The sequence below is a fragment of the Ovis aries genome, chromosome 22 (genome assembly GCF_016772045.2).
Source record: "Ovis aries strain OAR_USU_Benz2616 breed Rambouillet chromosome 22, ARS-UI_Ramb_v3.0, whole genome shotgun sequence".
NCBI lineage: Eukaryota > Metazoa > Chordata > Mammalia > Artiodactyla > Bovidae > Ovis > Ovis aries.
In genome coordinates, this window is record NC_056075.1 from 23,860,400 (window position 1) to 23,883,462 (window position 23,063).

General features: G+C 56.7%; 1 protein-coding gene across 6 annotated transcripts in view; it reads right to left on the reverse strand.

Annotated features, from left to right (window-relative positions):
* The window catches only part of SH3PXD2A (SH3 and PX domains 2A), a 255,534-nt gene that overhangs the window by 11,274 nt on the left and 221,197 nt on the right, over positions 1 to 23,063 (reverse strand). For 4 of the 6 annotated variants that reach the window (XM_027960561.3, XM_027960560.3, XM_060404715.1 and 1 more), the window contains 6 exons: positions 17,723 to 17,836; positions 13,079 to 13,162; positions 8,125 to 8,242; positions 3,994 to 4,331; positions 2,990 to 3,039; positions 240 to 359 (listed from right to left, as the gene is read on the reverse strand). In XM_027960561.3, the coding sequence (XP_027816362.1) occupies positions 240 to 359; positions 2,990 to 3,039; positions 3,994 to 4,331; positions 8,125 to 8,242; positions 13,079 to 13,162; positions 17,723 to 17,836 (824 nt within the window). The remainder of the gene's footprint in view (positions 1 to 239; positions 360 to 2,989; positions 3,040 to 3,993; positions 4,332 to 8,124; positions 8,243 to 13,078; positions 13,163 to 17,722; positions 17,837 to 23,063) is intronic. The other 2 variants (XM_015103404.4, XM_042238536.2) reach the window with 1 other exon arrangement.

The window sequence follows — 23,063 nt, forward strand, 5'->3', positions numbered from 1 at the left end:
CTTTGGGAAATGCTGGTGTGAGGGGAGCTGGTTGGAGAAATGAGCCGTGGGTTCTAGTCCTGGCTATGACACAGGCTTTAGGCGAATTCTCAGCCTCGTGGGTCCTGTCTCTGCACCTTTCCTGCCCACCCCTCAGGAATGTTGCCCCCCCGCCCCCCACCCCCAGACATAAATGGGAAACATGGGAGGCCTCTGACCCGCATGAGTTATACCACTTAGCCTCATGGCCCCAGGCTTACCTCTGCCTTCTGTCCACCTCGAAAGCTGATCCCATCAGAAATGCACGACTGGAATTCAGCAATTGTGTAGTACTCCACCTCAACAGAAGGGGGCTCTGGTGGCTTCGGCAGCTGGAATCCCTGAAGCAGAGAAGGGCTCAGTGAGCAAGACCCACCTGATCAGAACGGTAACAGAGGTGAGTGTGGCACTTACAGCAGCTGGACAGCAGCTGACCTGAGGATTATCAATCACCTGAGTCTCAGGGTGTCTCCCTAAGAGACCATGCTCCTGCCCAGGCTCTCTAAGAATACCCAGGATTCGCTCACAATTTGTTGGAGCTATGAAAATGACCCTCTAGTAAATCTCCACTCGGAATCCAGTTTTCAGGTCCCAAAGTGAACGTTAAAAAACAAAGAAACCGTTGTAACAAAGCCCTACACACTGCCCCCCAGGAGATGAAAGTCACATCCTTGAGTCTCAGGTGGAAGTCTACTGGGGTGACACCTTGCTACAGAGGTGTGGGGTGAGTGTAAGGGACTGTGGGGTTGGTGAGACAGCCCTTGGGTTGGTCATCATGATGATGTCAAATGGTCAGGCAAGCACGGAATAAAGCTCAGGATCATTTGCTCTGGGGTGGGGTGATCATGCTGGGCAGCCTAAATGCTTCCTAGATGCATGTTGATACCTAAGCCTGACATGCAGAGAAATTTAGAATGTGGCCCCAGCCCATGACCTGTGAGCCTCAATCATTCATTTTCCAAATGTTTGCTTTGTGTCTACTGGGTGTCAGACTCCATTCCAAGGCAACAGGCAACCAAGAATGAACTAGGAGGACAACCCTCTTGACCTTGTGGAGAGGACATTCCAGCTTTGGCTGGTCTCTACTCCAACGAACGAGGACCTGGTATTTCCCTATCACTTCCAGTATGTCCTGGGATCATACAAAGAGGTTAAAATAAAAAATAAAAAAGGTACATGTATTTGGGAGGCTAGTGTTGGGGAAGCAGCTTTTGAGGACAACCTCAAATGACCCTGCCTTGCAGATGGATACATGTGGGTTCCAAAGCCAGGTCAGCAGTTCATCAGCTATGTGACCCTGAGAAAGACCCTTGACCTCTCTGAGCCTCAGTTTTCTCATCTGTAAACTGGGGCTAATCACAGCATCAGGAGAGAATGAAAACTTCTGGTCTAGCCAGGGGCACAGGAAACGCTCTGTAAATACAAGCCAAAGTTGAACACCATCCTGAAACACCATCCTATTCCTCTTAACCTGCCTTGTCCTTCAAGGCTCAGCATGTTCTAGTCCTACCAGTCACTGTGGAGCTGTCTCAGGTCAGAGTGAGTGAAGGGTGGGGGAGGATGGTTTTGAGGGATTGGATATGATCCGGTCAACTTTCCCTGCCCTGGCGCCTGGCCCTGCTGTTGTGAGCATGCGCATATGTGGCCCTGGTCCCAGCCCAGCGTGACCCCCAGCCCGGTGGGAGTCAGCCAGACCTCGCTGGAAAGAGCAGCTCTGCTTCCATGGGCCCTGCTCTTGGTAGGTGTGGAAGGAATTACCCCATTCTTGCCAAAATCAAGTCTGCCTGAAAATAGTCAGTGGGGCTGAGAGATGGGAGAAGGGGAGAATGCATTGTCCAGTTGCATCAAATGTGGGGGGGTGGGGCACGGGGCGGGGCGCGGAAACAAGACAGAGGGTCCACTGGGGCTGATGGCCAGGGCTAGCACGGTCCCATCTCCAGGGCCCACACCTTCAAGGTCCTGTTTACAGAAGGGCCAGCATTCCAGCGACTGCTGCTATCCCTCTCCCCAGGGCGGATATCACTGATCACAGTAAATCTTGCTGCTAAGCCCTGACCTGACTGTGGAAGTCTTGTCCCCACACAGCACACAGAGCTGACAGAGGACGTGGAAAGCTGATGACCAGCCTTCTACACACCATCTCATCCCATCCTCATAACAGCCCTAGGGGATGAGTGGCATGGTCCTCCTCTCTTATAAATAAGGAAACTGAGGTGCATGGCAGGTAAGCAACCTGCCCAGGGGCTCACTGCTCCTAAATGTCAGAAGTGGAGTGTGAATCCATGCCTAGCAGACCCAAAGCCCCACTCTTTCCACTGCATCCCGCAGCACCAGATGACATTTTTCGGTTCTAAGGCTCTCTGCCTGCCACCTCTCACCCCAAGCCCCAGCACCCTGAGAGCCTATCGGCCTCCCTGACAGTCTGGGTGCCAGGAACCCCCACCCACAGGCTCCATGGACCCCGGCAGTGCTGAGCCTCTTTGAGCTTCAGCCTATACCAGTCCCTGCCATTTGCTACCCTCCCGCTGAGGGCATTCACTGATCTATCCTCTGCCCTCCCAGGCTCTGGCCTCCATCGCATCCGTCGGGCACTTCCAAGCAAGGAAGGCAAAGCTGAATGGATTCCAGGCTCGCATGGAGAGCAGCCCTATTTCCAGCCTCTGGCAATGCCCTGGCTGGACACTCTCACCAGCCAGTCTAAATGTTTATGTCTGCCAGTGCTGTGGCCGGGGTGGATTTATTTAGCTTTGGAGTGCAGTGCCTTTTCGATTAAAAACTGTCCAGCTAGGCCCCAGGAAGGCTGGGATCCCCTGGCTTTCCTCCCTGCCCCCAACCCCACAGAGTTGGAAGCCCCAGCATGGCCCTGGGAAAGCTCTGGACCAACAGGCTCTGCATGGAGACCAGTCAACTACTGGAGGCTACGAGAGTACACCCAGAAAGGGAACAAGAAAGACAAACTGAACACACATACCAGGCTGGACTCTCTGCGAGGGGGAGGCCTTGTCCTCAGGTTCGGGGAGCCTAGAAGAGGAAACGGGGCTTCAGAAATCCCAGCCAGGCAACAGCGCCTTCCCTGCCTTCTCTGGGCATGCCCTCCTGATCCTGGAAGTCCCTGCTTTTGCCCCACATTTATGGGGAAACTGCTCTCGGTCACCACAGACAGCACAGTTGGGCTGCTTCTGTGGGAAGTCAGATCTTTAAGCTGCCTTAGCTGTGTTTCAAGGGGATCCTCTAAAATGACGCACACATTTCAAAATGTGTGGACACGGGCATTTTTTTCAGGGGAAAGGGTAGATAGCATGATCAGATTTTCAAATTTAGGAGAAGAGACCATGTCTATCGACCAAATCCTTGGAAGCTAGCACAGTGCGAAGCAAGAGGAAATGCCCCCGAAACCCTTCCCAAGTGACTGCTCAGAAGGTTCCAGGCATAGAACTAATTTAAACAAGTTCAGAACTAAACTGAAAAACAGCTTGCCTCCAGATTTTGAGAATGGCTGGACACAAACAGAAGCTGGCCTCATAATATAGAACAGTTTAACCCTCAACCACAGGCATCCCAGCCCCAGAGATGCCAGAGATTTGGAGGGGCCAGAAGCTGGGTTTCTCCTGTACAAAAGGAGGAGATTCCGGAAGAACACTGCTTGAAAGAGCTTGTGGAGGGAGGTACTTCCTCCAAGTGTCTCATATTTCCGGTAGCTGGAGGAAGGGAACAGGGAAAAAGGGGTAAGGCTCAGCACGATGCTGTATCAGCTCTCATTCTCAGAGCAGGCTTGTGTTGGGGGCCCCATTTCACAGCTGGAAGGAACTGACTTGTCCACATGTGATTAGCACAAGACAAGCTGGCACAGTGAGCCTGGGGTCAGGGGAGGATAATCTGGGGGTCATGCACACCCGCCTTGGGGTTGCCCTACACCTCATGCCCCTTCTCTAAAGAGCGGTGCAGCGAGGACCTGGGGGTCCGAGAAGCTCTTACTGATCTGGGCCCTCTGAGGGGCAATCCTGGCCACGGCTGGGGAGCCCTGGGCCAGCTTGGAGACGGTCCTCTCGGGGATGCCCAGTGCGCTGCCATTGGAGGCGTTGCAAAGGATGGGCAGGCTGATCTCCTTCTTGGTGATGGGGGGCTCCGGGCCCTCGCCTTCAGCCGGGGTGGTTTCCTTGTCCCCGGATGCCTTCTTGTTCAGCAAGTTGCTGATCTCCATGATGTTCCCAATGATCTCCACTGGGCCTGCCAGATTCTTCTTCCGTGCTGGCAGCTCGTCCTTGGCTTTCTTCAGGTAGGATGCTGGCGCCCAGCCCTCTTTGCCCAGGTATCTGCAGGGAGGAGAGGGACCTGGCATCAAGGGGGAGCCCTGGCCAGGCCCCAGGCTCCATCTGGCCTTGCCTGGCTGAGCTTTCTCTACTGCACCTGCAAGACACTTGGCAAACCCACTACTCTGGAGAGAACTGAACGAGGGCCAGTGAAAAGACGTCTGGAACACCCCTTCTTCCTCTCTGTCTCCTAGTTCTTTGCCTGATCCCTCTTGGTGTGGGCCCTCGTGGTCTGCAAAGTCAGGCAAACATGTGACCTTGACATGAGAAGATTCTTCAGATTTTGGGTTGCCTAAAAGGTAGATTTTACCATGACCTGCTCCCTCATGACAGCAGAGGGCAATTCTAGAGATAAGAAATGAGAAGATGGGGACGCCCCTGGTGGTCCAGTGGGTAAGACTCCACACTCCCAGTGCAGGAGGCCCTGGTTCAATCCCTGGTCAGGAAACAATATCCCAGTGCCACAACTAAGTGTTTGTGTGCTGCAACTGAGACCTGGTGCAGCCAAATAAATACATAAATAAAAATAAATATTAAAAAAAAAAAAGAAATGAGAAAGTAAAGCTCCAATACTTTGGCCATCTGATGCAAAGAGCTGACTCACTGGAAAAGACCCTGATGCTGGGACGGACTGAAGGCAGTCCATGGGTTTGCAAATAGTCGGACACAACTTTGTGACTGAACACAGAGGCACAGAGTTAAACGCCCAGTTGGAAAGGAAAGTATGATCAGAGAGGTGAAGTGGCAGCACAGGTGACAGTCATGAAACCTGAGTTCTGGTCTGTGGTGCTTTGGAACACGATCCTTTCCTGGAGCTCAATTTTTTTTTTTTTTTTCTCTTCTGCCAAGAGGCTGGGATAGAGTAGCTGCAAACATTTATTCAGAAGGACAGACATAGCGAGACCAACTGGGAAGATGTGTATAAAGAGTGCCCAAGTGGGGAAAGCATCAACTGCAGGAGGAGCAGACAGATCAAATTCACAGAGCAAGTCCACAAACAGACCAACGCTAAAGGGGACGACTCAAAGAACTCAGGTGAGGATGGGCTATTCAATGAGGGATCTGGGGACGACTGATGATCCATCAGGAAAATCCAGTGAGACTCTGGCCTTATAACTGTATAGCAATATTAAAAACGCAAGTTGTGAATATCTCCTTAATCTTGGGGGTTGAGAAAATCTTTCTAAGTGGAACTCCAAAAGCAGAAACTATAAATGAAAAGCCTAAATAAAGCACATGACTGGATAAAATTAAAGCCTTTGGTATGGCAAAGCAAAAACAAAATGAAGCAAAACAAAACGAAAACAAAACCCCAAACCCATAAACAAAAGCAAAAGGCAAATGACAGGGCCGACCTAATTTTAGGGGATTTGCTGACTTCTGAAAATAAGCTTTTCCCTTTTTCCTTCATGGTGTTGAACTTCTACCCAAACCCACTGGGAGCTTACTTCCTGGTCCAGCAATTGCTGGCCAATGCCCCAGAGTCTGGGGTGCAATGTCCCTGCCTGCTCCCTGGGACATCTGGCTGTCTGGAATGGCTCCTCCATGCCAGATGTCTGACAACAGCACCCCCCACCCTCACCGCCTGCCTCCCTGATCAGGCCTGGTTCTTGGGGGCTTAGTAGGTAGGAGAAAAGGGAATGTGGAAGTTCAAGGTTCTAACATGTCTGAGCTTTGCTGGAAAGCTCAGGTAGGAGGTGGCTTCTTACATTCACTCACGTGAATGTGTGGGCAGACTGACCCAAGCTTGTCTGTCTGGCCTGTTTCGGGGCTTGGAAGGCACGTATCAGTGAATAAATGGATGGAAGTCGGAGAGCTGGCAGACAGAAGCAGTTTCAGGGGTGGATGGAAGCAACTAGCAAAGGTGCCTAATTTTACGTATACCAACAACCAAGGCTCAGAGAAGCAAAGTGAGTAGCAGAGGGTCACACCGTTAGCAGCTGGCAGCATCTTGCCCAGAACCTGGTGCCCTTCGTCTAGGAAGATGATGAACCAGCTGGCCACCGCGAGCACCCTGTGTGGAGATGAGGGGCTGGGTCTCCTGGGGTGATGGGCAGGACTGCTCACTGCTCAGAGGGCTCCTGTTCCAAACCCCAACGTGCTCATTTGGTGTTACATGGATAAAATTAGATTCCAGACAGGAGATGCAAGGGAATCAGGAGTGGCTGTGTGTGCTTGGGTCCAACTTTGCTCACATCTGCTTTCCAGCTCTGGAGCACGGAATGACTCCAGAGGGAAGCGAACTGGAAAAGGAGGATGGGGAGAGAGGGGGGAGAGAGAGAGAGAGAGAGTGTGTGTATGCGTGTGTGTGTGGTGGGGGGCGTGGAGAAGACAGGAAATAGGATCAACACAGAGCCTGGGATGCTGGGAAATGGCATATTTAAGGGGGTGTTGGCAACCTTCTTAAGGTGGAAACTTTCAGCAGGGTTTTCTTAGTTGAAGCTCCCACTGGCTGAATGGCCATGCCATAGGGACAACAGTTGACTAGATGAACCAACTCAGTGATTGCATTGGTCATTTTAGAAAACTAAGAAAAAACCCCAGCAGCCTTGCAGATAACCTCTGGGTGGATGATTTAGGTTAGCAGCCTGCTAGAATGTTCCCTAGCCTTCCCATGCAGGCTTGTGGCAGCTGGATTGTGGGCTTGGCACTAGTTTCCATTGTCCAGGCACATACTCCTGAACCACCTAATGGGACAGAAAGGGGCACCTCAGCCCCCAGACTGGTATGCACAGGGCGGAGCGGCAGGGGGTGCTATGTCCTGGCAGGTCACACTAAGGTTCAGGTGGCTGGTGATCGTCACCTCACCCGTCAGCACAAACCCATCTTAACACCACATGGTGTGCCATGTTACAAGCAACTGTCCTGTGAGTACCCCCACCACCTGGGCCAACTGCGCCCTCAGTGGGAGAAGGCTCTGAACAGCATCCTGCCCACAGAGGGTATGGGGTTCCCAGGTGTGGTGAGGTGGTTCTCATAGCCCACAACAGGGACTACTGGACATCAGGGTTACAGGCGGAGAAGAGAAACTGGGTAAAGCCATCGCAGCTGAACTGCTTCTAAAGAACCCAAAAACATTTCCTGGGAGTAATCCCCTTAGCTGGCCTGGGCAGAGGGGCCTGGAGGGCAGGACCTGGTAGGAAGACGTCAGTGAAGGCTTCAGGGTTGAGCATCAGGAACCTCCCCACTCCCCTTCTCACACCCCTAGATGGGTTTCTCAGCTGGGAAGCAGGATGAGGCCCAAGGAGAGGGAAGGGCAGAGCAAGAGGCCTCTGAAGCAGGCCTGGGCTTAGGCCTCATTTCCGCCCCAGCTCTCTCAACTATGGAGCCAGCCCTGCAGAGTGGAGCAGCTGGGGCCAGAGCTTGTGTCTGGGGACCCTGGTGCTGAGCCGTGGGCAGCAGGGGCCGCCTGCTGTGACTTCAGCAAGGCCTGTGGACGCCGGCATTCCAGGTGGCCCAGGCTGCAGAGCACGCCGGGCAGCCAAGGCCGGACACAGAAAACCAAGTTCAGATGTGCTGGAGCCTCTTGGCAGATGCACAGGGAGGTATTGCACCACAGCCTGCAAGCCGGGCCAGGCCCCTGTGCCCTGCTGGCCATGGCTCGGCTCTGCTTTGTGTGTCCCGTTTATGTGTCCCGGGAGGGAATCTGCAAGACGAGCTCCTCTGTCAGAGCAGTTCAGCTGTGTGGAGCTGAAGCAGACAGGCCGGGCCGTGGGCGCCTGGTTCGGTCAGGATCTGACTGCCAGCCGCTGCCCAGGACCTGCCTGGGGGCACCTCACTCTGCTGGGGCTCCTACCTGATGTACCACCAGCCCTCCAAATTCTTCCGGATCACCTCCACGGTGACTCCCTTCTCAAAGCCAATCTCGTCCTTGCTTTGGCTGGCGTAAGGCTGCACGGTGACATACTTCTCCTCTGCGGGTGGTGGGTGAAGCAACAAAGCACGATTATTTGTGGACAGGGTACGGTCCTTTCTCTGTCTCCCTTTCTGCCCTGGCCTGGCCTCACTTAGTTGGTGCCTGGAGTGTGCTGGGTCAGCCTCTGGCTTTCCCAGGAAAGGGAGGAGAAGGGACCTGGCCTCACAGCTGCACCCTCAGGTGGCCCTGCAAGACCCAGGCCGCACAGAGCTGGCTCTCCCAGCCCCCAGTCCCACAATTTCAGCCAGGGTGCAGGCAGGAGCCTGGAGTCCTCAGGGCCCCTGAGAATTCCTGGACTGAGGGCAGGGCCACGAGGAACCTGGCCCTCATGGGGCCTGAGTTAGGGAGTCTGAGAACAAAACTGGACGTCCCCTCGATGTCCAGAGGCCCCTCAGCAAGCCCTCTCCTTCCTGAACACGCCATCCATGCCCCAGGCCTGCTCTCCCACCCCTTCTCCAGCCTTAAACCCCTCCTCTGTCCAGCCTTCCCACAGCTCCAGAGGCCCTCAGTCCCCCGATGACTCAGCTGATCACCCGATCCCATCATTTCCCCAAGGGGACCCGATGGGCGTGCTTATGCGTCTGGCTAAGGGTCCCATGGCCACGCTGAGCAGTACAGTCAGGCAGGAGCCCCGAGCTGGCTAAGATGACCTCACCACTTGGCGGAACCCCACTGGGAGCTGCCTGCCCTGGGCTCCCCGTAGCACTGCATCCCCTGCTTGGGGCTCCCCAGGAACTGGGAGAGGGGCACCTTGTGGAAGCTGAGGCAGAGCATGGTGGGTAGGTGTGGGGGGGCTGGGCAATTCACGTCTTCCTGGATTCCCTTGGGCTCTCTCCTGGCAGGGACCCTGGGCCTCCAGAGAAGTCCTTGCTCAGGCTTCCAGGGAGGTGCTGGGGACAGGGAGACCCACCACCGGTGGGGCACGGACTCCCTGCCTCCAGGGGAGAGCCTCCCTAGAGGAAGGGCTGGGGAGGGAACACACAGCCCCACCCTCGCCCTCACCAGAGAGAGAGACAGTGGCATAGACAGACAAGGACACCGACCCGCAGAATACCCTTTGGGAGGCTCACCCTGAACCTGTGCTGTCCTCTCAAATCTGGATCCTCCCTGGGGGCTGAGAGTGCCTGGCACACAGGAGGCGCTCCAAAGGGTCTATGGAGTACACTGAGGAGGAGACTGGTGGGCCGAGCTGGGGCACAGAGAGGCTGGCTCTGAGATGGCTGCCCCTCACCCCCTCAGCTGGACCGTGACAGGCGGCCTGCTCGAGCTCTGGCAGCAGTGGAGGAGGGGGCAGCTGCCACCCTAACCCCTGGCTCAGGGGGGTCATCTGTTCATTCTGCCCTAGATTACTGGGGTCCTGTCTGCAGCCCTGTGCTGGTGGAGACAGCAGCTCCCTTTGGGGTGGAGGCAGCTGTCCTGCCCGGCTGCAAGGACAGAGCTGGCAGGCCACTGGCCAAATCTGAAAGGCTGACAAGGGGCCAGAGGTAGGCAATGCCTGCCCGCCCCCCCACAAGGAGCCTCTTTTCAACTGAAAGCGTTTCTCAGCATCGACTTGCTCCTCGAAGCTTTCAGATTCCAATCCAGTCGTGCTGGGGAGAGCCGCCAAGACCGCCTGAGAACCTGGTCTGGCCAGATTCTGACTTGGGCCTTTGAGAAGTTCCATGTTGTACAGTCCAGGCCTCTGCACTCCCACCCATTCCTGGTCTTGCTCCATTTTCCAGTGGGACACCGTAAATCCTGGCTCAGGCGGTGGGATCCAGGGTCCTGAGGTTGGGGGTGAGCCGAGGCCTGGCCTCCACATTTTGCCTTTGCTCAGTCGGGCTATTTTTAAAAGGCTGTGGTTCACGCAGGAAGCCATCATTACAGTTTCCCTAGGCAAAGCTGCTTTTGCAGAGAAAAATTACAGCTCTTCTCTTGGGCAGATGAAAGGAGCCCTGCCCTGACGCATGGCAGAGGACAGGCCAACATCGTATCATGGGGGGCCAGGCTCCAGCACCAGCCTCCCCAGCCTGTGTGCCGAGGACGGAGCTCTGAAGGCCAGGTCAGAGTCCTGCTTTCCCCTGCTGCTCCTGGGGTGGGCAGACCAGGGATGTCGGTGTTACCCAGGGAAGCTGAGCTGCTCCTGCACAAAACCCTCTTCATGGTGGCCCTGCAGCTAACGTGAACACAGAGTTTATGCTCTCTGGGAACACATGGGAGTTTATGCTCCTGGAAGAGACCTGACTGGCTTGGGGGCTTGTCCTGCCCCGTCACTAGAGGTTCCAGGAGGTGAGAATTCTCAGCCCTGATCCCAGGCAGGGCAACTCTTCCAACTGGGGGGCTCTGTTTTCTGTCACATCTGGCTTGGATGATGAAAGTGTGGGTTACACCCAAGTGGACATGCGGCCCATGGTCTCAGTTCTTTTCTCCCAGGTTTCTCTGAGGCAGAGCAGCGCCGGTCCTTTCACTAAACAGGGGCCACAAATCCCACCTCAGGAGGCCAGAGAGGAGGATGCCTAGATGGACAGAAATGACCTGGGGCGGTGGGGGAGCATGCAGACTGGGGTGCAGCTGAGTCACTTGCATTGGTTGGGATCTCTAGAAAAGAAGTCCCTTAGGAATCAAGTTGAGAGAAGGGGTCTGGGAGTTCTGGGGGGCACCTCTGGGCTTCTTGGAAGTGCCGAGGCTGTGGTCACTCTGATATGCCATCAAAGGTTGGTTGCCATCTCGCCCCAAGGAGGGCTGGCCAGGCCGCCCACGGGGTGGGTGGGTGGGAGGTGGACAGGCCTGTTCTGGTTTTGGAGGCAGGGGCTGGAGAGCCTTGCAGTTTCCAAACCACAGACGCCTCCTCCTTCCAAACACTTTCCTCTCCGTCAGCAGTCTCCCTGGCTCCCCTCCCAGCCCCCACAACTTACTCAACCCCGCTGCAAGAGGCCTTTTGATTCCAAAGGCCTGGTTGGCTGCAGGACTCAGGGAGTGGAGGCCCCGGGGAAGCACTGCTTTTCTCTTGTCTAGTTAGGTACAGCCCACTGCCTGCTCCCCCCTTGGCAGCTCGGCTGTTTGCAGCGAAGCTTCTCCCAGCCAACTTTCTGCGTTCTCCTTGGCTGCCTGACTTAACTTATTAGGGAAAAGACCGGGAAATGCTGTTGTTTAGGTCTTTAAGAGAGAGAAGTTGGGGGCCTGTATTTGCTTGCATATTTGCATATGTACGGGTGGCCATAGAATGAATGCATTGTTGGGTATTTGTGTCCACTTACATCATCGTACTTTTATAACTGTGACTACGCTGCTGACATACTTGTGATATAAGGTATGATATGTGAGTGCATATGCCCTATGTGTGTACTTGTGAGGTAGCTGCAGAGGAGTGCCCATAACGCGGTAGTGTGGATAATGCATTTGTGACGGTAAAAATAATGCAGTCGTGGAAGGATCTACATGAGGCTGCCTAAGTGTGCATATGTGAGCGGCCGTGTGCAGGGAACTGCAGGTATGCAGGTGTGTAGGGGCTGGACGGGCAGTGTGCTGAGGCCCTCAGGGTGGTGTGCTGGTGGTCGTGCTTCACTGACTGAAGTGTCCTTGAGTCCATGTGGTTGTGGAGACAGAGGTGTGCTTGGGGTTCAGCGTGTGTTGGTGTTTGGAGTGGACACAGAAGGGGATGGGGTCTTCCTCCCCGTACTTTTTCCAGGCCAGTGTCCCACTCTCCTTTGCTGTTGAGGCTCAGGGCTGTGTGGCAGCCTGGGCCCCCACCTTCCTCCCTCTAGGATGCCTTTGTTTCACATCCAGCCTGTTCTTTCTGCTTCGATGACTTGGCCCCCTGCCCTGCGCCAGCACCCAGGGTCCAACCAGTGCTCCACCCTTGGGACAAGCTGGGCTCCTCGCAGTCAGTGCTCTGACCTGATGCTGAGCCAGCCCCAGTAGAGTCCAGGCTTGTTGCTGCTTGGGGCAGACACCAAAACCGAGTCTCACAGTCGTTCAGAAACAAGCTTTAGGGGTGGAGTGTGAGACCTGGGGCATCCCTGCTATTCTGGAAAAGCCAGCGCTCATGACACACCCTTCTAGCTGTTCTGTCATTGTCAGGAACACACCCTCCGCTCCCCTCGAGGCAGGAGACAAGGGCCACCCACTGGCCTCAGGGCTCTGGAGATGTTTAGAGGTTTGTTCAGAGGCCCACCCCTAATTTCCCTACCTCCCAAACTCCTGGTTTTCGGAAAGGCCCTAGATTGGGAAACATCTGGGTTCTCCGTCAGCCTTTGTGGAAGGCCAGAGGCCTCCCTGGAATCATCTTGATAAGGCTAAGTCCCTTTGGGCAGGGCTGGGGTGCTAGAGCGCCTGGACCCACAGGGTCTAGACTTTGGTCATTCCAGTTTCCCTGGAACTGGAGGAGGTGGGAATGGCTCTGCCTCCTTCCTAGTCTGTCCCTAAACCACTGCCAGGTAGGCCAAAGCCAAGGAAACCCCACCTTAGAGGAAGGAGGCAGGGAACAGCCAGGGGTGAGGCCAGGGACCAGGCAGAGACTCAGACCCGCTCAGTTCTCTTAATCTGCGGTTTCAGGGCCAACATGGCCCTTCTCAGAGTCCAGCCCCTCCACGATCCTGTGTAAGTCCCATGACCCTGCCCCCAGGATGCTGGCCAAAGCCAGAGCCATCCCCAGGGTCACCCCGATTCCCAAGCAGCCCCTGCACCCTCCCAGGCCCCTCCCCGCCAGCTAGAGTAGGTGAGAGGACAGTCCGGCTGGTGAATCTAGGTGAGGAGGCCACGGGGCAGAGAGGAGCAGAGCCCAGAAAAGGAGGAGCATTAGTGAGAGAAAGAGAGGCAGCAGCTGGGGGTGAGCAGAAGCTAACTCCACGGTCACCTCGGCTGTGCTGCCTGTTGACCATCCCGCCCAGCGTCCACCGGCGATCCAGGCGCCGCAGATGGGCCTTGCGTCTCTTGGACACTGGTGTGGGAGATGGCGATGGAGCACGCGGCCGACGGGCACCGGCGGAGAGAATGCAGATGAGGATGAGATGGGATGGGGGGAAGGGGCGGAGGGAGGGGAGGTGCGCACCTCTAGGTCTCCACACGCCCGGACCAAGCCCCAGGGGCACAGACAGGGCTAGATGGGCACAGAACTGACTGGTGACATCGCTGACAAGTGGCAAATAACCCAACCAAAGCCAAACTGTGTGGGTTATGCCCCTGAGCCTGCGAGGGGCTAAGACTTTAGAATCCCAGCACCTGAGAGGGGAAGAGGCTCCATGGCTCCAGCCCGGTACAAGGATGACCCTTGGAGGCAGACCCGCAGGAAAACATGCCTCCCATGATCCCTGGGCATTGATGGCTCCCAGGAGCGTATGCCCCCACCTCCACCAGAGTTCACATCAATCTCCAATCCCCATCCATTCACTCAGCAAGTCCTGCTTGTGAACCTGCCACCATAAGCCAGGCACCGTGTGGAGAAGGATAAGTGTGCCCAGATGGAGACTTGGGGTCCCTTCCGTGGGGGGCTTACAATTCTCACCATCCTGGGTTTGATTTGTCTTTGCTTTTTCAGTAATCCCCAGTGGATCAAATCTGCTGAGGGCTAAGTCTCCTCATCTCTGCATCCCCAGGGCTTGGCAAGGGGCTGACCCCTCTGAAACGTTGCTGAGTGAAGCATCATGACCCAGGAGACCACAGGCCTGGGTATGTTCCTGCCCCACACACTGCCCACTGAATTTCAGACAGTGAGGGACCTGCCTCCCAGCTGCTCACTGCTCCACACCCCTCCTATCGACACAGGTCCTCTGGCTGCTGTGGACCAGCTCGACATGCCCCCTTGCCTTCCCAGGAGACACCATGTGGGTCAACTCCCCCACTCCCCACCCCAGGCACTGCAGGAGGAGGGAGCCAGGCTGCCTGTGTCTGGGGGAGGAAGGCTGGCAGCGAAGAATCAAACTGTCCAGCCACACACCCAGCCGCACCCCATCCAGGCCACCTGGGAAGTACTCGTTTTTCCAGAGGCAGGAGAGCAGCCTGTTTGACCTGCTTCCTGGAAGCGGGAGGCCTGAGGGATGGATTCAGTCCAGGCTGCACCGCCCGCTTACTATGCTGCCAGCCCTCTATAAGCTTCTGTTTCCTTATCTGTCTTTGGGGTTGACACCATCTGCCCTGGTGTGAAGTGAGACAAGGACTGAGTGGGCTCGGTGGAAGAGAGATGAGGTCCTATGTGAGGTCACACTGGGAAGAACCCGAAGAGCTGACCTCCCGGGGTGTGTCCACCTGGTTTCTCTGTGGGAAGGGGAGCTTCCCTCAGCTAACGCCCAGCCTTGGGCCACCTTAGCAATAAGCAATGTTTATCCAGTTTAAACCAGGTGCCAAGACCATCTCACAAAGGCCCCAGGTAGTTGGCACTCTGCCTACTCTAGAAATGGGAGGCCAGAGGCATAAGCATGGAGCGCAAGCTGTTAGGGAAGCTCTGATGGGATGAAGGGGTCCAATTTCTATCTGCAGGACTCAGGGGGTCTATAATGGGGTGGCAACAGGGCCAGGGCAGAGATGGGCTGAGGAGGGACCAGTGCAGAGACTGGTAGACACACCACAGCTGCTGGGCCTAGGGCTGGGGGACTGAGCCTTGAGCCCTTCGGTAGAGCCGGGGGTGGATGCCCACAATGTGATGATGGAATTCACAGCTGCCCAAACGCTGCCGGGGTACTGGCACACACATCCTATCAGAGTGTGCAGAAGAACCTATTATCAGAAGGTTCGCCTTGAGCATACGTGTGTACACACACACACACACGCACACACACACATGTCCTCTGATTGCGGAACCTGCGCTGGCTGCCTGGTTCTTACTGCATCGAGGTCAGAAGTCTTTACCACCCACTACTGCTTGTTCTGTGCAAAGTACCCAATCTCTCTTCAAACCAGCTTGGCAGCAGTGCCCACACAGCCTCTCAGGCTCTTTCCTGCCCACTTGTGTCCTGGTCCTCCAGCAGCTCCCAACGTCTCCACTCTGTCTCTCTTGCCCTCACCTTTTCAGGAGGGGCTCCAATTCCATACACACTCTCTCCTGGAATTGCTCATAAGCAAAATGCATCACAGAGGCATTCAGCATGGTGGGACGACCACCAGCAGAGGAGGCTGGCCAGGGGCTCAAGCCTTACGAGGAAAAACATGTGTCTAGATCTCCTGACGCCTCAGTTCTTGCATCAGGAAAATGGAGATGGTGCCAGAACCCTCCCTACCCTGGTCCCCAGCTAAAAGTACTAGGGCAGAAACCTAGGAGTGAGTGAGGCCTCAGGTCACTCTAGGGATGACCCTAGAGTTACTTCTGAAAAGCCCTGGGATAACCTCCAGGATGTGGAATTGGATAGGAGGTGAGTCCCAGTGACTGCAGACAAAACAGACCAGACCCAACTCAGGGGCTGCGACCCTGCACCACTGCAGTGGTGAGATAGAGGAGAGGCTCAGCGCCCGACCCTGCACCACTGCAGTGGTGAGATAGAGGAGAGGCTCAGCCCCCAACCTGCACTGCTGCAGTGGTGAGATGGAGGAGAGGCTCAGCCCCTGACCCTGCACCACTGCAGTGGTGAGATGGAGAGGCTCGGCCCCCGACCTGCACCGCTGCAGTGGTGAGAGGGAGGAGAGGCTCAGCCCCCGACCCTGCGCCGCTGCAGTGATGAGACGGAGAGGCTCAGCCCCCGACCCTGCACCGCTGCAGTGATGAGACGGAGAGGCTCAGCCCCCGACCCTGCACCGCTGCAGTGGTGAGAGGGAGGAGAGGCCAGCCCCCGACCTGCACCGCTGCAGTGGTGAGAGGGAGGAGAGGCCAGCCCCTGACCCTGCACCACTGCAGTGGTGAGATGGAGAGGCTCGGCCCCTGACCTGCACCGCTGCAGTGGTGAGAGGGAGGAGGGCCAGCCCCCAACCTGCACCGCTGCAGTGGTGAGAGGGAGGAGAGGCTCAGCCCCCGACCTGCACCGCTGCAGTGGTGAGAGGGAAGAGGGCCAGCCCCCAACCTGCACCGCTGCAGTGGTGAGATGGAGAGGCTCGGCCCCCGACCTGCACCGCTGCAGTGGTGAGAGGGAGGAGGGCCAGCCCCCAACCTGCACCGCTGCAGTGGTGAGAGGGAGGAGAGGCTCAGCCCCCGACCTGCACCGCTGCAGTGGTGAGAGGGAGGAGAGGCCAGCCCCCGACCTGCACCGCTGCAGTGGTGAGAGGGAGGAGAGGCTCAGCCCCCGACCCTGCACCGCTGCAGTGATGAGATGGAGGAGAGGCCAGCCCCCGACCTGCACCGCTGCAGTGGTGAGATGGAGAGGCCAGCCCCAGACCTGCACTGCTGCAGTGGTGAGATGGAGAGGCTCAGCCCCCGACCTGCACCGCTGCAGTGGTGAGAGGGAGAGGCTCAGCCCCAGGGCTCAGGGAGCAGCCAGGAAGAACAAGCACCTGGATTGAAGATGACGGCCCTCCCCAATGGGGCCAGGACCCTGGCACAAGGCAGACAGGCACTGCAGGGGCTGTGGCGCTGATCAAGGAACTGAAAAGCAGCGTTTACAGGGGAGGAAGGGCAGCGCTCCAACTGCCCAGTAACCGACATTCAGGGGAAGGATGAATAAGGAGCTGGCGCTGGGCGGGCTGCTTATTTTGGCCTGGGCAGTGTGGAGTGGGGGGTGGGGAGGGGCAGGCCTGGAGGTGGCCTGAGCCCTGGGCGGCGGGCATCCATCCCCCTGGCTCTCAGAGGTGCCCAACTGGACGATCCTCACTGACCGTTAGGGCAAGCATTCCTGCTGCCAGAACGAGGGAGGTTTGGAAGTCACCAGGAGCAGGCAGACTTGCTGGGCTCTGGCAGCCTGCTCTGGGGAATACCCAAGTCCCCTGGACAGGCTGAGCAGGCCAGTGCTGGCTGCGGGGGAGGGGCGGGTTCTTGGAAATGCAATGGAGAAAACCCCAGAAAAACCTCTTGAGGCCAGAACTAATCAGGGAGGCTGATGGTGCAAGGGTTGAAGCCAACCCTGGGTTCTGGCAACACAGAGAAATGACTCCGCCACCTACCCACCATGTCCGCACCCTGGGCTGGGCTAACAGGTGCCCAAAGGGGAGGCCTCCGAGCAGACTGTGAACAGCAGAAGTGGCATGCACACGGCCCCTCTGGGGTCGTCCCTGCCACAGAGAGCACAGTGTGGGGTGGGGGAGGCAAAGGCGGATCTCGGTAGGAACCCCCAGAGGAATCTAGGGCTTCTGGCGGGAGAGGGAGCTGTAGGGGATGAGCCCTAAGACTGTTCTCCCCAGTCTCTGACCCGAAGTTGTAAAACCAGAGACTCAGACCCTAGGAGAATCTCCAGTCTAGTTTGAGTCCCATGCAGGACCAGAGAGGACAGACCTGGATAGGAGGTGAGATTGTGGGCTGGCCCCAGGGAGATGGGCTCCCAGGGGAAGTACGGGCACCATGATCCTTTAGAGTTTCTGATGGTCTTAGGGAGAAGGGTGGGAAAGCTATATCATCACCCCGCCCCTTGAACCTGCAGGCCCTTACCTTCTCCAGTCTTGGAGGTGTTGATATCTGAGTCGTCCCGAGTACCATTCTGGGCCTCCAGGTAGGTGGCAGGGACCCAGCCCTGCTCCTCAGAGGTGCTCACGAACCACCAGCCTGCAGCAGGGCCAAGAGAGAGCGCAGCCATGAGAGTCAGTGGATGGCCAAGGTGGGGAGGCGGCCAGGACAAGGAGGAAGGAGCAGCGAGGAGGGCAGAGCACAGAGCCGCACGGCCCCGGGCACCAGCGAACGCCTGGCCCACATCCAGCCTCCTGCAGCCCAGGTTCCTGGCTGAGGAAGGAGAGGCCAACACAGTCCCCGAGAAGAGGGGACCTGATGGACCGCCATCCACCCACATAAGCGTGCGATACATCTGAAAATGAAACGGACACAAACGCGTGACACACTTGTGGCACCACGACATGCCCAACACAGGAACGCCACCCTGCGGGGGCTCCAGCCAAACACAGAGACCACGCAGGGTCTTTCAAGCCCACTAGGACCACCGGTGTGACCTGGAGTTTGACCATTTTCTCTGGTTTAATGACACCTGGCGGTAAAAAGGCCTCACAAATACGTTCTCACGGTCATCGCTCCCACTCGCGGGTCAGTGGTAATTTCACATCGGTGCTGCTCACAGCGGCCTTCAGTGTGTTGACAACTCCATCACAGTAAGTGGGCACTGCACCCTTGAGTGACCCTTGACGGTCATGGCCCAGCGATAGCAGTCCATCCATTTTCTTTCCTGAATGTTGGCTCATTCATTCATCATTCAGACAAAAGCTGAGCCAAATACTCCAAACTCTGAAGCCGTGGCACTCCACTGTCTTTCGTTTCTTCCTAGGAGGTACTTTTCACAGGAGCCTGTCTCTGCTTGCCTCCCATTCTGACTATTCCCTGCCTCCAAAGCCATCTGGCACCGACACTCTTTTCTGTCCGTGACAGAGCTCACTCACCATTTCCAAATCTGGACTGCAACCTTTCAGGAGACTCCAGGGCTCCTCCCTGGGCAGCACACTGAGGTCCCATCACTGCCCACAGCAGTGAGCGGCTACCCAAGGAAGGGGCACGTGGGGACCCCCAGGCTCTCCCAGCTGGGCTTAGCACTGGGAGGTGGAGAAGGCTGCCTGGGGGCCGCTATGACAACAGTGGAGGGGGCAGAGGACAACGGTCGCACCCCTGACAGGAGCTCACACCCAGGGTCATCACCTAGGTCTTCAACTTCCAGGGCTCCAGGTCACAGGGCTGGGACAGCACACAGCCTGTGGTCTAGTCTTGAAGGCCCACTGCACTCCACCTTTTCCAAGAAATTCCACAACACTCTGCATGCAGCTCTGCGAAGCTTATGAACCGCCATGCCATCTATATATACTGTAACAGCAGATACAGTCCTTGTACGTTTGCCCACACCCACAGAATGCCAGCACTGAGAGAGGACCCTAAGTAGAACTAGGGACCCTGGGTGATTAGGATGTGTCCATGGAGGTCATCAGTTGTACCAAATAGACCACTCTGGTGGGGGATGCTGACGACAGGGCAGGGTGCTTGCGTGTGGGGGGACAGGTGTATATGGGACCCCTCCCACTCCATTTCCCTTGACTTAAACTGCTCTAAAAGCAAAAACAAAGTCTTAAGGAAAAGAAAAAGTTTCAGACAAGGGTTTGGACTTCTGAGGCTCAGCCCTTAGCTGGGTCACTGCCCCAGGGGACTCAGGGTGGAAGCCTTCTTTCTCTCTGTGCCAGATTCGGGCCGATTCCCACATCCCTCACCCAAGGGGGATGGGTGTGGGCCACGCGCACACTCCGGGCCTACCCACCCAGGCAGCCCTGCCATCCTCCCTAGAGCCCTGGTCGCAGCCACGTGGCTGCTCGGGAGGCTGTGGCTGAGAGAGCCCAAAGCAGCCAGAAGGCATGGGCTTGCAGGGGTCTCTGCCTGGGGTGGCTTCTCCCCTTCTCTCAGGCTGTGGGGGAACTTTCAGGAACCCGACTGTCCCTACCAGTAGGCCCAAAGCCCAGTGTTCCTCCCCAGAGTCTGACTGGACGTCACAGAGCTGCCCACCTCACAGACGTTCCCGCCCTACGGCTCTGCCTCCTTGACCACAGGAGTGGGTGCATCTGGCAACTGTGTCTGACGGGCCTGTCACCTCCCCACACACTGTAACGGTTCACGGGCTTCTCCAGGAATGGACATGGGTGCACTGGCGACCTGAACCCTAAGTCCCACATTAACCAGGAATCGCAGGGGTGTGGGGAAGAGATATCCTGAGAGTTAAGCAATAAAGCAAAATCAGGCAATGGAGAAAGTCAGTCCTGATGACCATCACTTGACCCTGGGGCACAGAGGTGCTAAAGCTAGGCCGCCCTGTTGGACCTTCTCATTACAGTGAACCAGCGAACTTCCTGGGCTGTTCAATTGAGCCAGAGCGGGTTTCACGCACGCACTTAGTCAGCAGGGTTCAAAACACAAAGTCTGCCGTCACGACTCAAGTCTGGAGAACAAAACCCGAGTCCGCTGGGCATCTGCGACCACAGACCTCAGGGGAGAAGGATGGAGACCTCCGAGTCACTCTTGGTAAGCGTCCTTCCCCAACCAAACTCCCCCTCACAGGATAACCTCCAAGAGCCCAGAAGAACAGTCATCACAGTCCCCAGCCTGGAGTCATCTGGGGAGGGTCTGGGAGGCTGAGGCTCTCACATGGCTGCCCAGGTCCAGGTCCAACGACAAAAGTTCACAGGCTTTGGTCACCACACCCTCTAGACCCTCGTCAAACCGTGTCCAGGGAGATGAAAGACCAGTTCCAGCCCCCAGAGCCAAGCGAAGTCCCAGGAGGCCAAGGTAGTGCCCTGAAGGCCTAGCCTCAAAGGGAAGCCCTTCTTCCCAGAAGAGGACTCCCCAGGATGGGCTCAGGGATCTTACGGTCATCAGACGGAACAGGGAATGTGTCTGGAGGAACAAAGGAGCTTGGATACGTGTGTCTCCTTGAGGGTTTGCTCAGATCTCTCCATGCCCAGCCCCTCCCAGCCTCTTTTTCTACACCAAGGTATGCCCATTGCCCGCTCCACCCTCTAAAACAACCTACTTGCTGTCTCCGTGGTAGCATAGTCCCTCCTTTTCTGTGTGAGCCCATGGCTTCCCAGGAAAGCAAGGAACTTGGCGGTCTCCTGGATGGCTGGGCTGACTATCTTCTAAGCTTTCTCTCTATTTCGGGACTCGGCCCCAAAGGCATCCTCAGCAGAGGCGAAGGAGGCAAGCTCCTCCATGGGCACCAGGAGGACTTGTGGGTTTCCTCCATCAGTCTCATCCGAATTTGTCTGTGTTCTCACCTGTGAGTCTTCGAGCCTGCTGACCTCCTGCTGTCCTCTCTCCTAACCTCCTCCCATAGCAATTTCCAGACCAAAGCCCTGTGTGGACTTTTCTCATTGACTCCAAGGGTTTTATAGTCCCAGAATTTAAGGTTCTTCTCTGCTGGTGGCATCACTTCCCCTCCTGCCTAACTTCACCCTTTGAGAACCTTCCATGTACTTTCTGCTCCCTCCCTTCCCCCCAGGAGCCAGGGATCTGGGGTGGAGGGATGGATCTGGACTTGTCTGTGTCCCGTATCTCCCCAGGGCAGGGCAGACCTGGCCTGCCTCTTACCTCTGCCTGGCATAAGCCTGGCACTCAGGGAAAGCTGGGCAGGGATTTGCTGACGGGCTGAGCATGTGGCTGAGGCGCCCAGTGGGTAGGAAAGTGTGATGGTCTGTGCCTCACACTGCTGGGTGCCCCTGGGATGTGCCAGGGCTGTCTCTCTGAGTCCTTTTTGACCTCAAAACCTCCGCTGTTCGCCAGGTTTCTGTGGAGCCTGGGCCACACCACTGGCAGACCGTGATCGTCTCACCCCAGGGCAGCAACTTAGAGTCCTACCCGCCTGCTGCACCCCAGGACTTGGGGCTGAGACTCTCCTCTTCCTTACTGCTCTGAGGTCCTGCCAACCTTACCTGAGGACACTCCAGCTCTGACACACGCAGAGCTGAGCTGTGTGGCTCTGAGTCCCAGGTCCCTCCCGCAGCAGGCCCTGCAGAGAAGAGCCTGCCACTGGACAGGCTCAGTCACCACCCACGAAGCAGAGATGGACAGGCCGTCACCACCCAGGCAGGCGCTGGCTGAACATGGGCAGGTGCCACCCGGCTCCATGCAGAACCCCCAGGAGCCCTGGCACGAGTCGCACAGTTGGGCCCGTGGGCGGCTCCTTGGGCCTGCGCCCACTGCTGGCTGCTGGCAGGCCTCTCCCAGACGCCAGCAGCTGCAACTGGGGCCCCTGAGCAAAGTCACTGTGTCTTCACCAAGGAGCAGTTAGAGCCTGAGCCACCCTGGGTGCAGCCCAGCTGGCCAAGACGGCTCAGGCATCAGCCAGCCCGCAGGCATCCCCGGCTCCCCTCTAGCGCACACCATGCTCTCGCTCCTGCAGAGGCACACGGCGGCAGGCAGGCTATGCCCACATATACATGCATGGGTGGTACCTGTGTGCGTGGAACAGAGGTGTGTCTATACATGTATCACACGACGATTATAGCCAGGTGCCGAGAAGAGCACGCCCCCGGCTAACATTACACACGTCACTTGATTTCATCTTCAAGGACCCTGTGAAATAACTTACTGTCGTCACTACCCCCACTTTACAGATGTGGAAACTGAGGCAGAAGAGATCACAACCAGGAGGAGGCAGAGTTGCACTCAAAACCAGGCACTCCAGCTTCAGGACCCATATTCTCACTACTGCAGAAGCAGGCCCGGTGCACCTCTGTGCCATGCACAAGCGTAGCAGTGACTCCTTGACAACAAGTATCCCCAAACACAGACGCTTTGCACACTGCTGCCTGTGCGTCTGTCCACACTGCTGAGCATGCGCTTTCTGCGCATATACCATGAGTCGAGTCTCAGGTCTGAGTGTCTATGTCTACACGTGAGGACCCTCTGGGGATGGAGGGTAATAATTGGGAGTCTGGAGTCAGAAAGACTCCAATTCAGCTGGAGTGCCTGATCCTGAGATGCTCCCCAGTCAGGGAAAGGGAGGACTACTAGGCCCATCCACTCTTTTGAATGGGAAACTGCGAACTGATGTCCAGGAGCCCCGAGAGAGGAGCACTCAGATGCTGGATGTTTCGGGACAATCAATCATCTGGAAGGATCCTGAACTGGCCAAGCCCCCAAGCACCACCTCACCCTGGCCTCTCCTTCTGTGAGGGCCACGTGTCTACAGCGCCAGAGAAGAAAGGACTTCAGCCAGGTCGCCCTACAGGCCAGGGCCCAGCCCCCTCCAGGAGGCAAAGGCCCAGAGAGAACAGCAATCTCACCTGTTACAGCA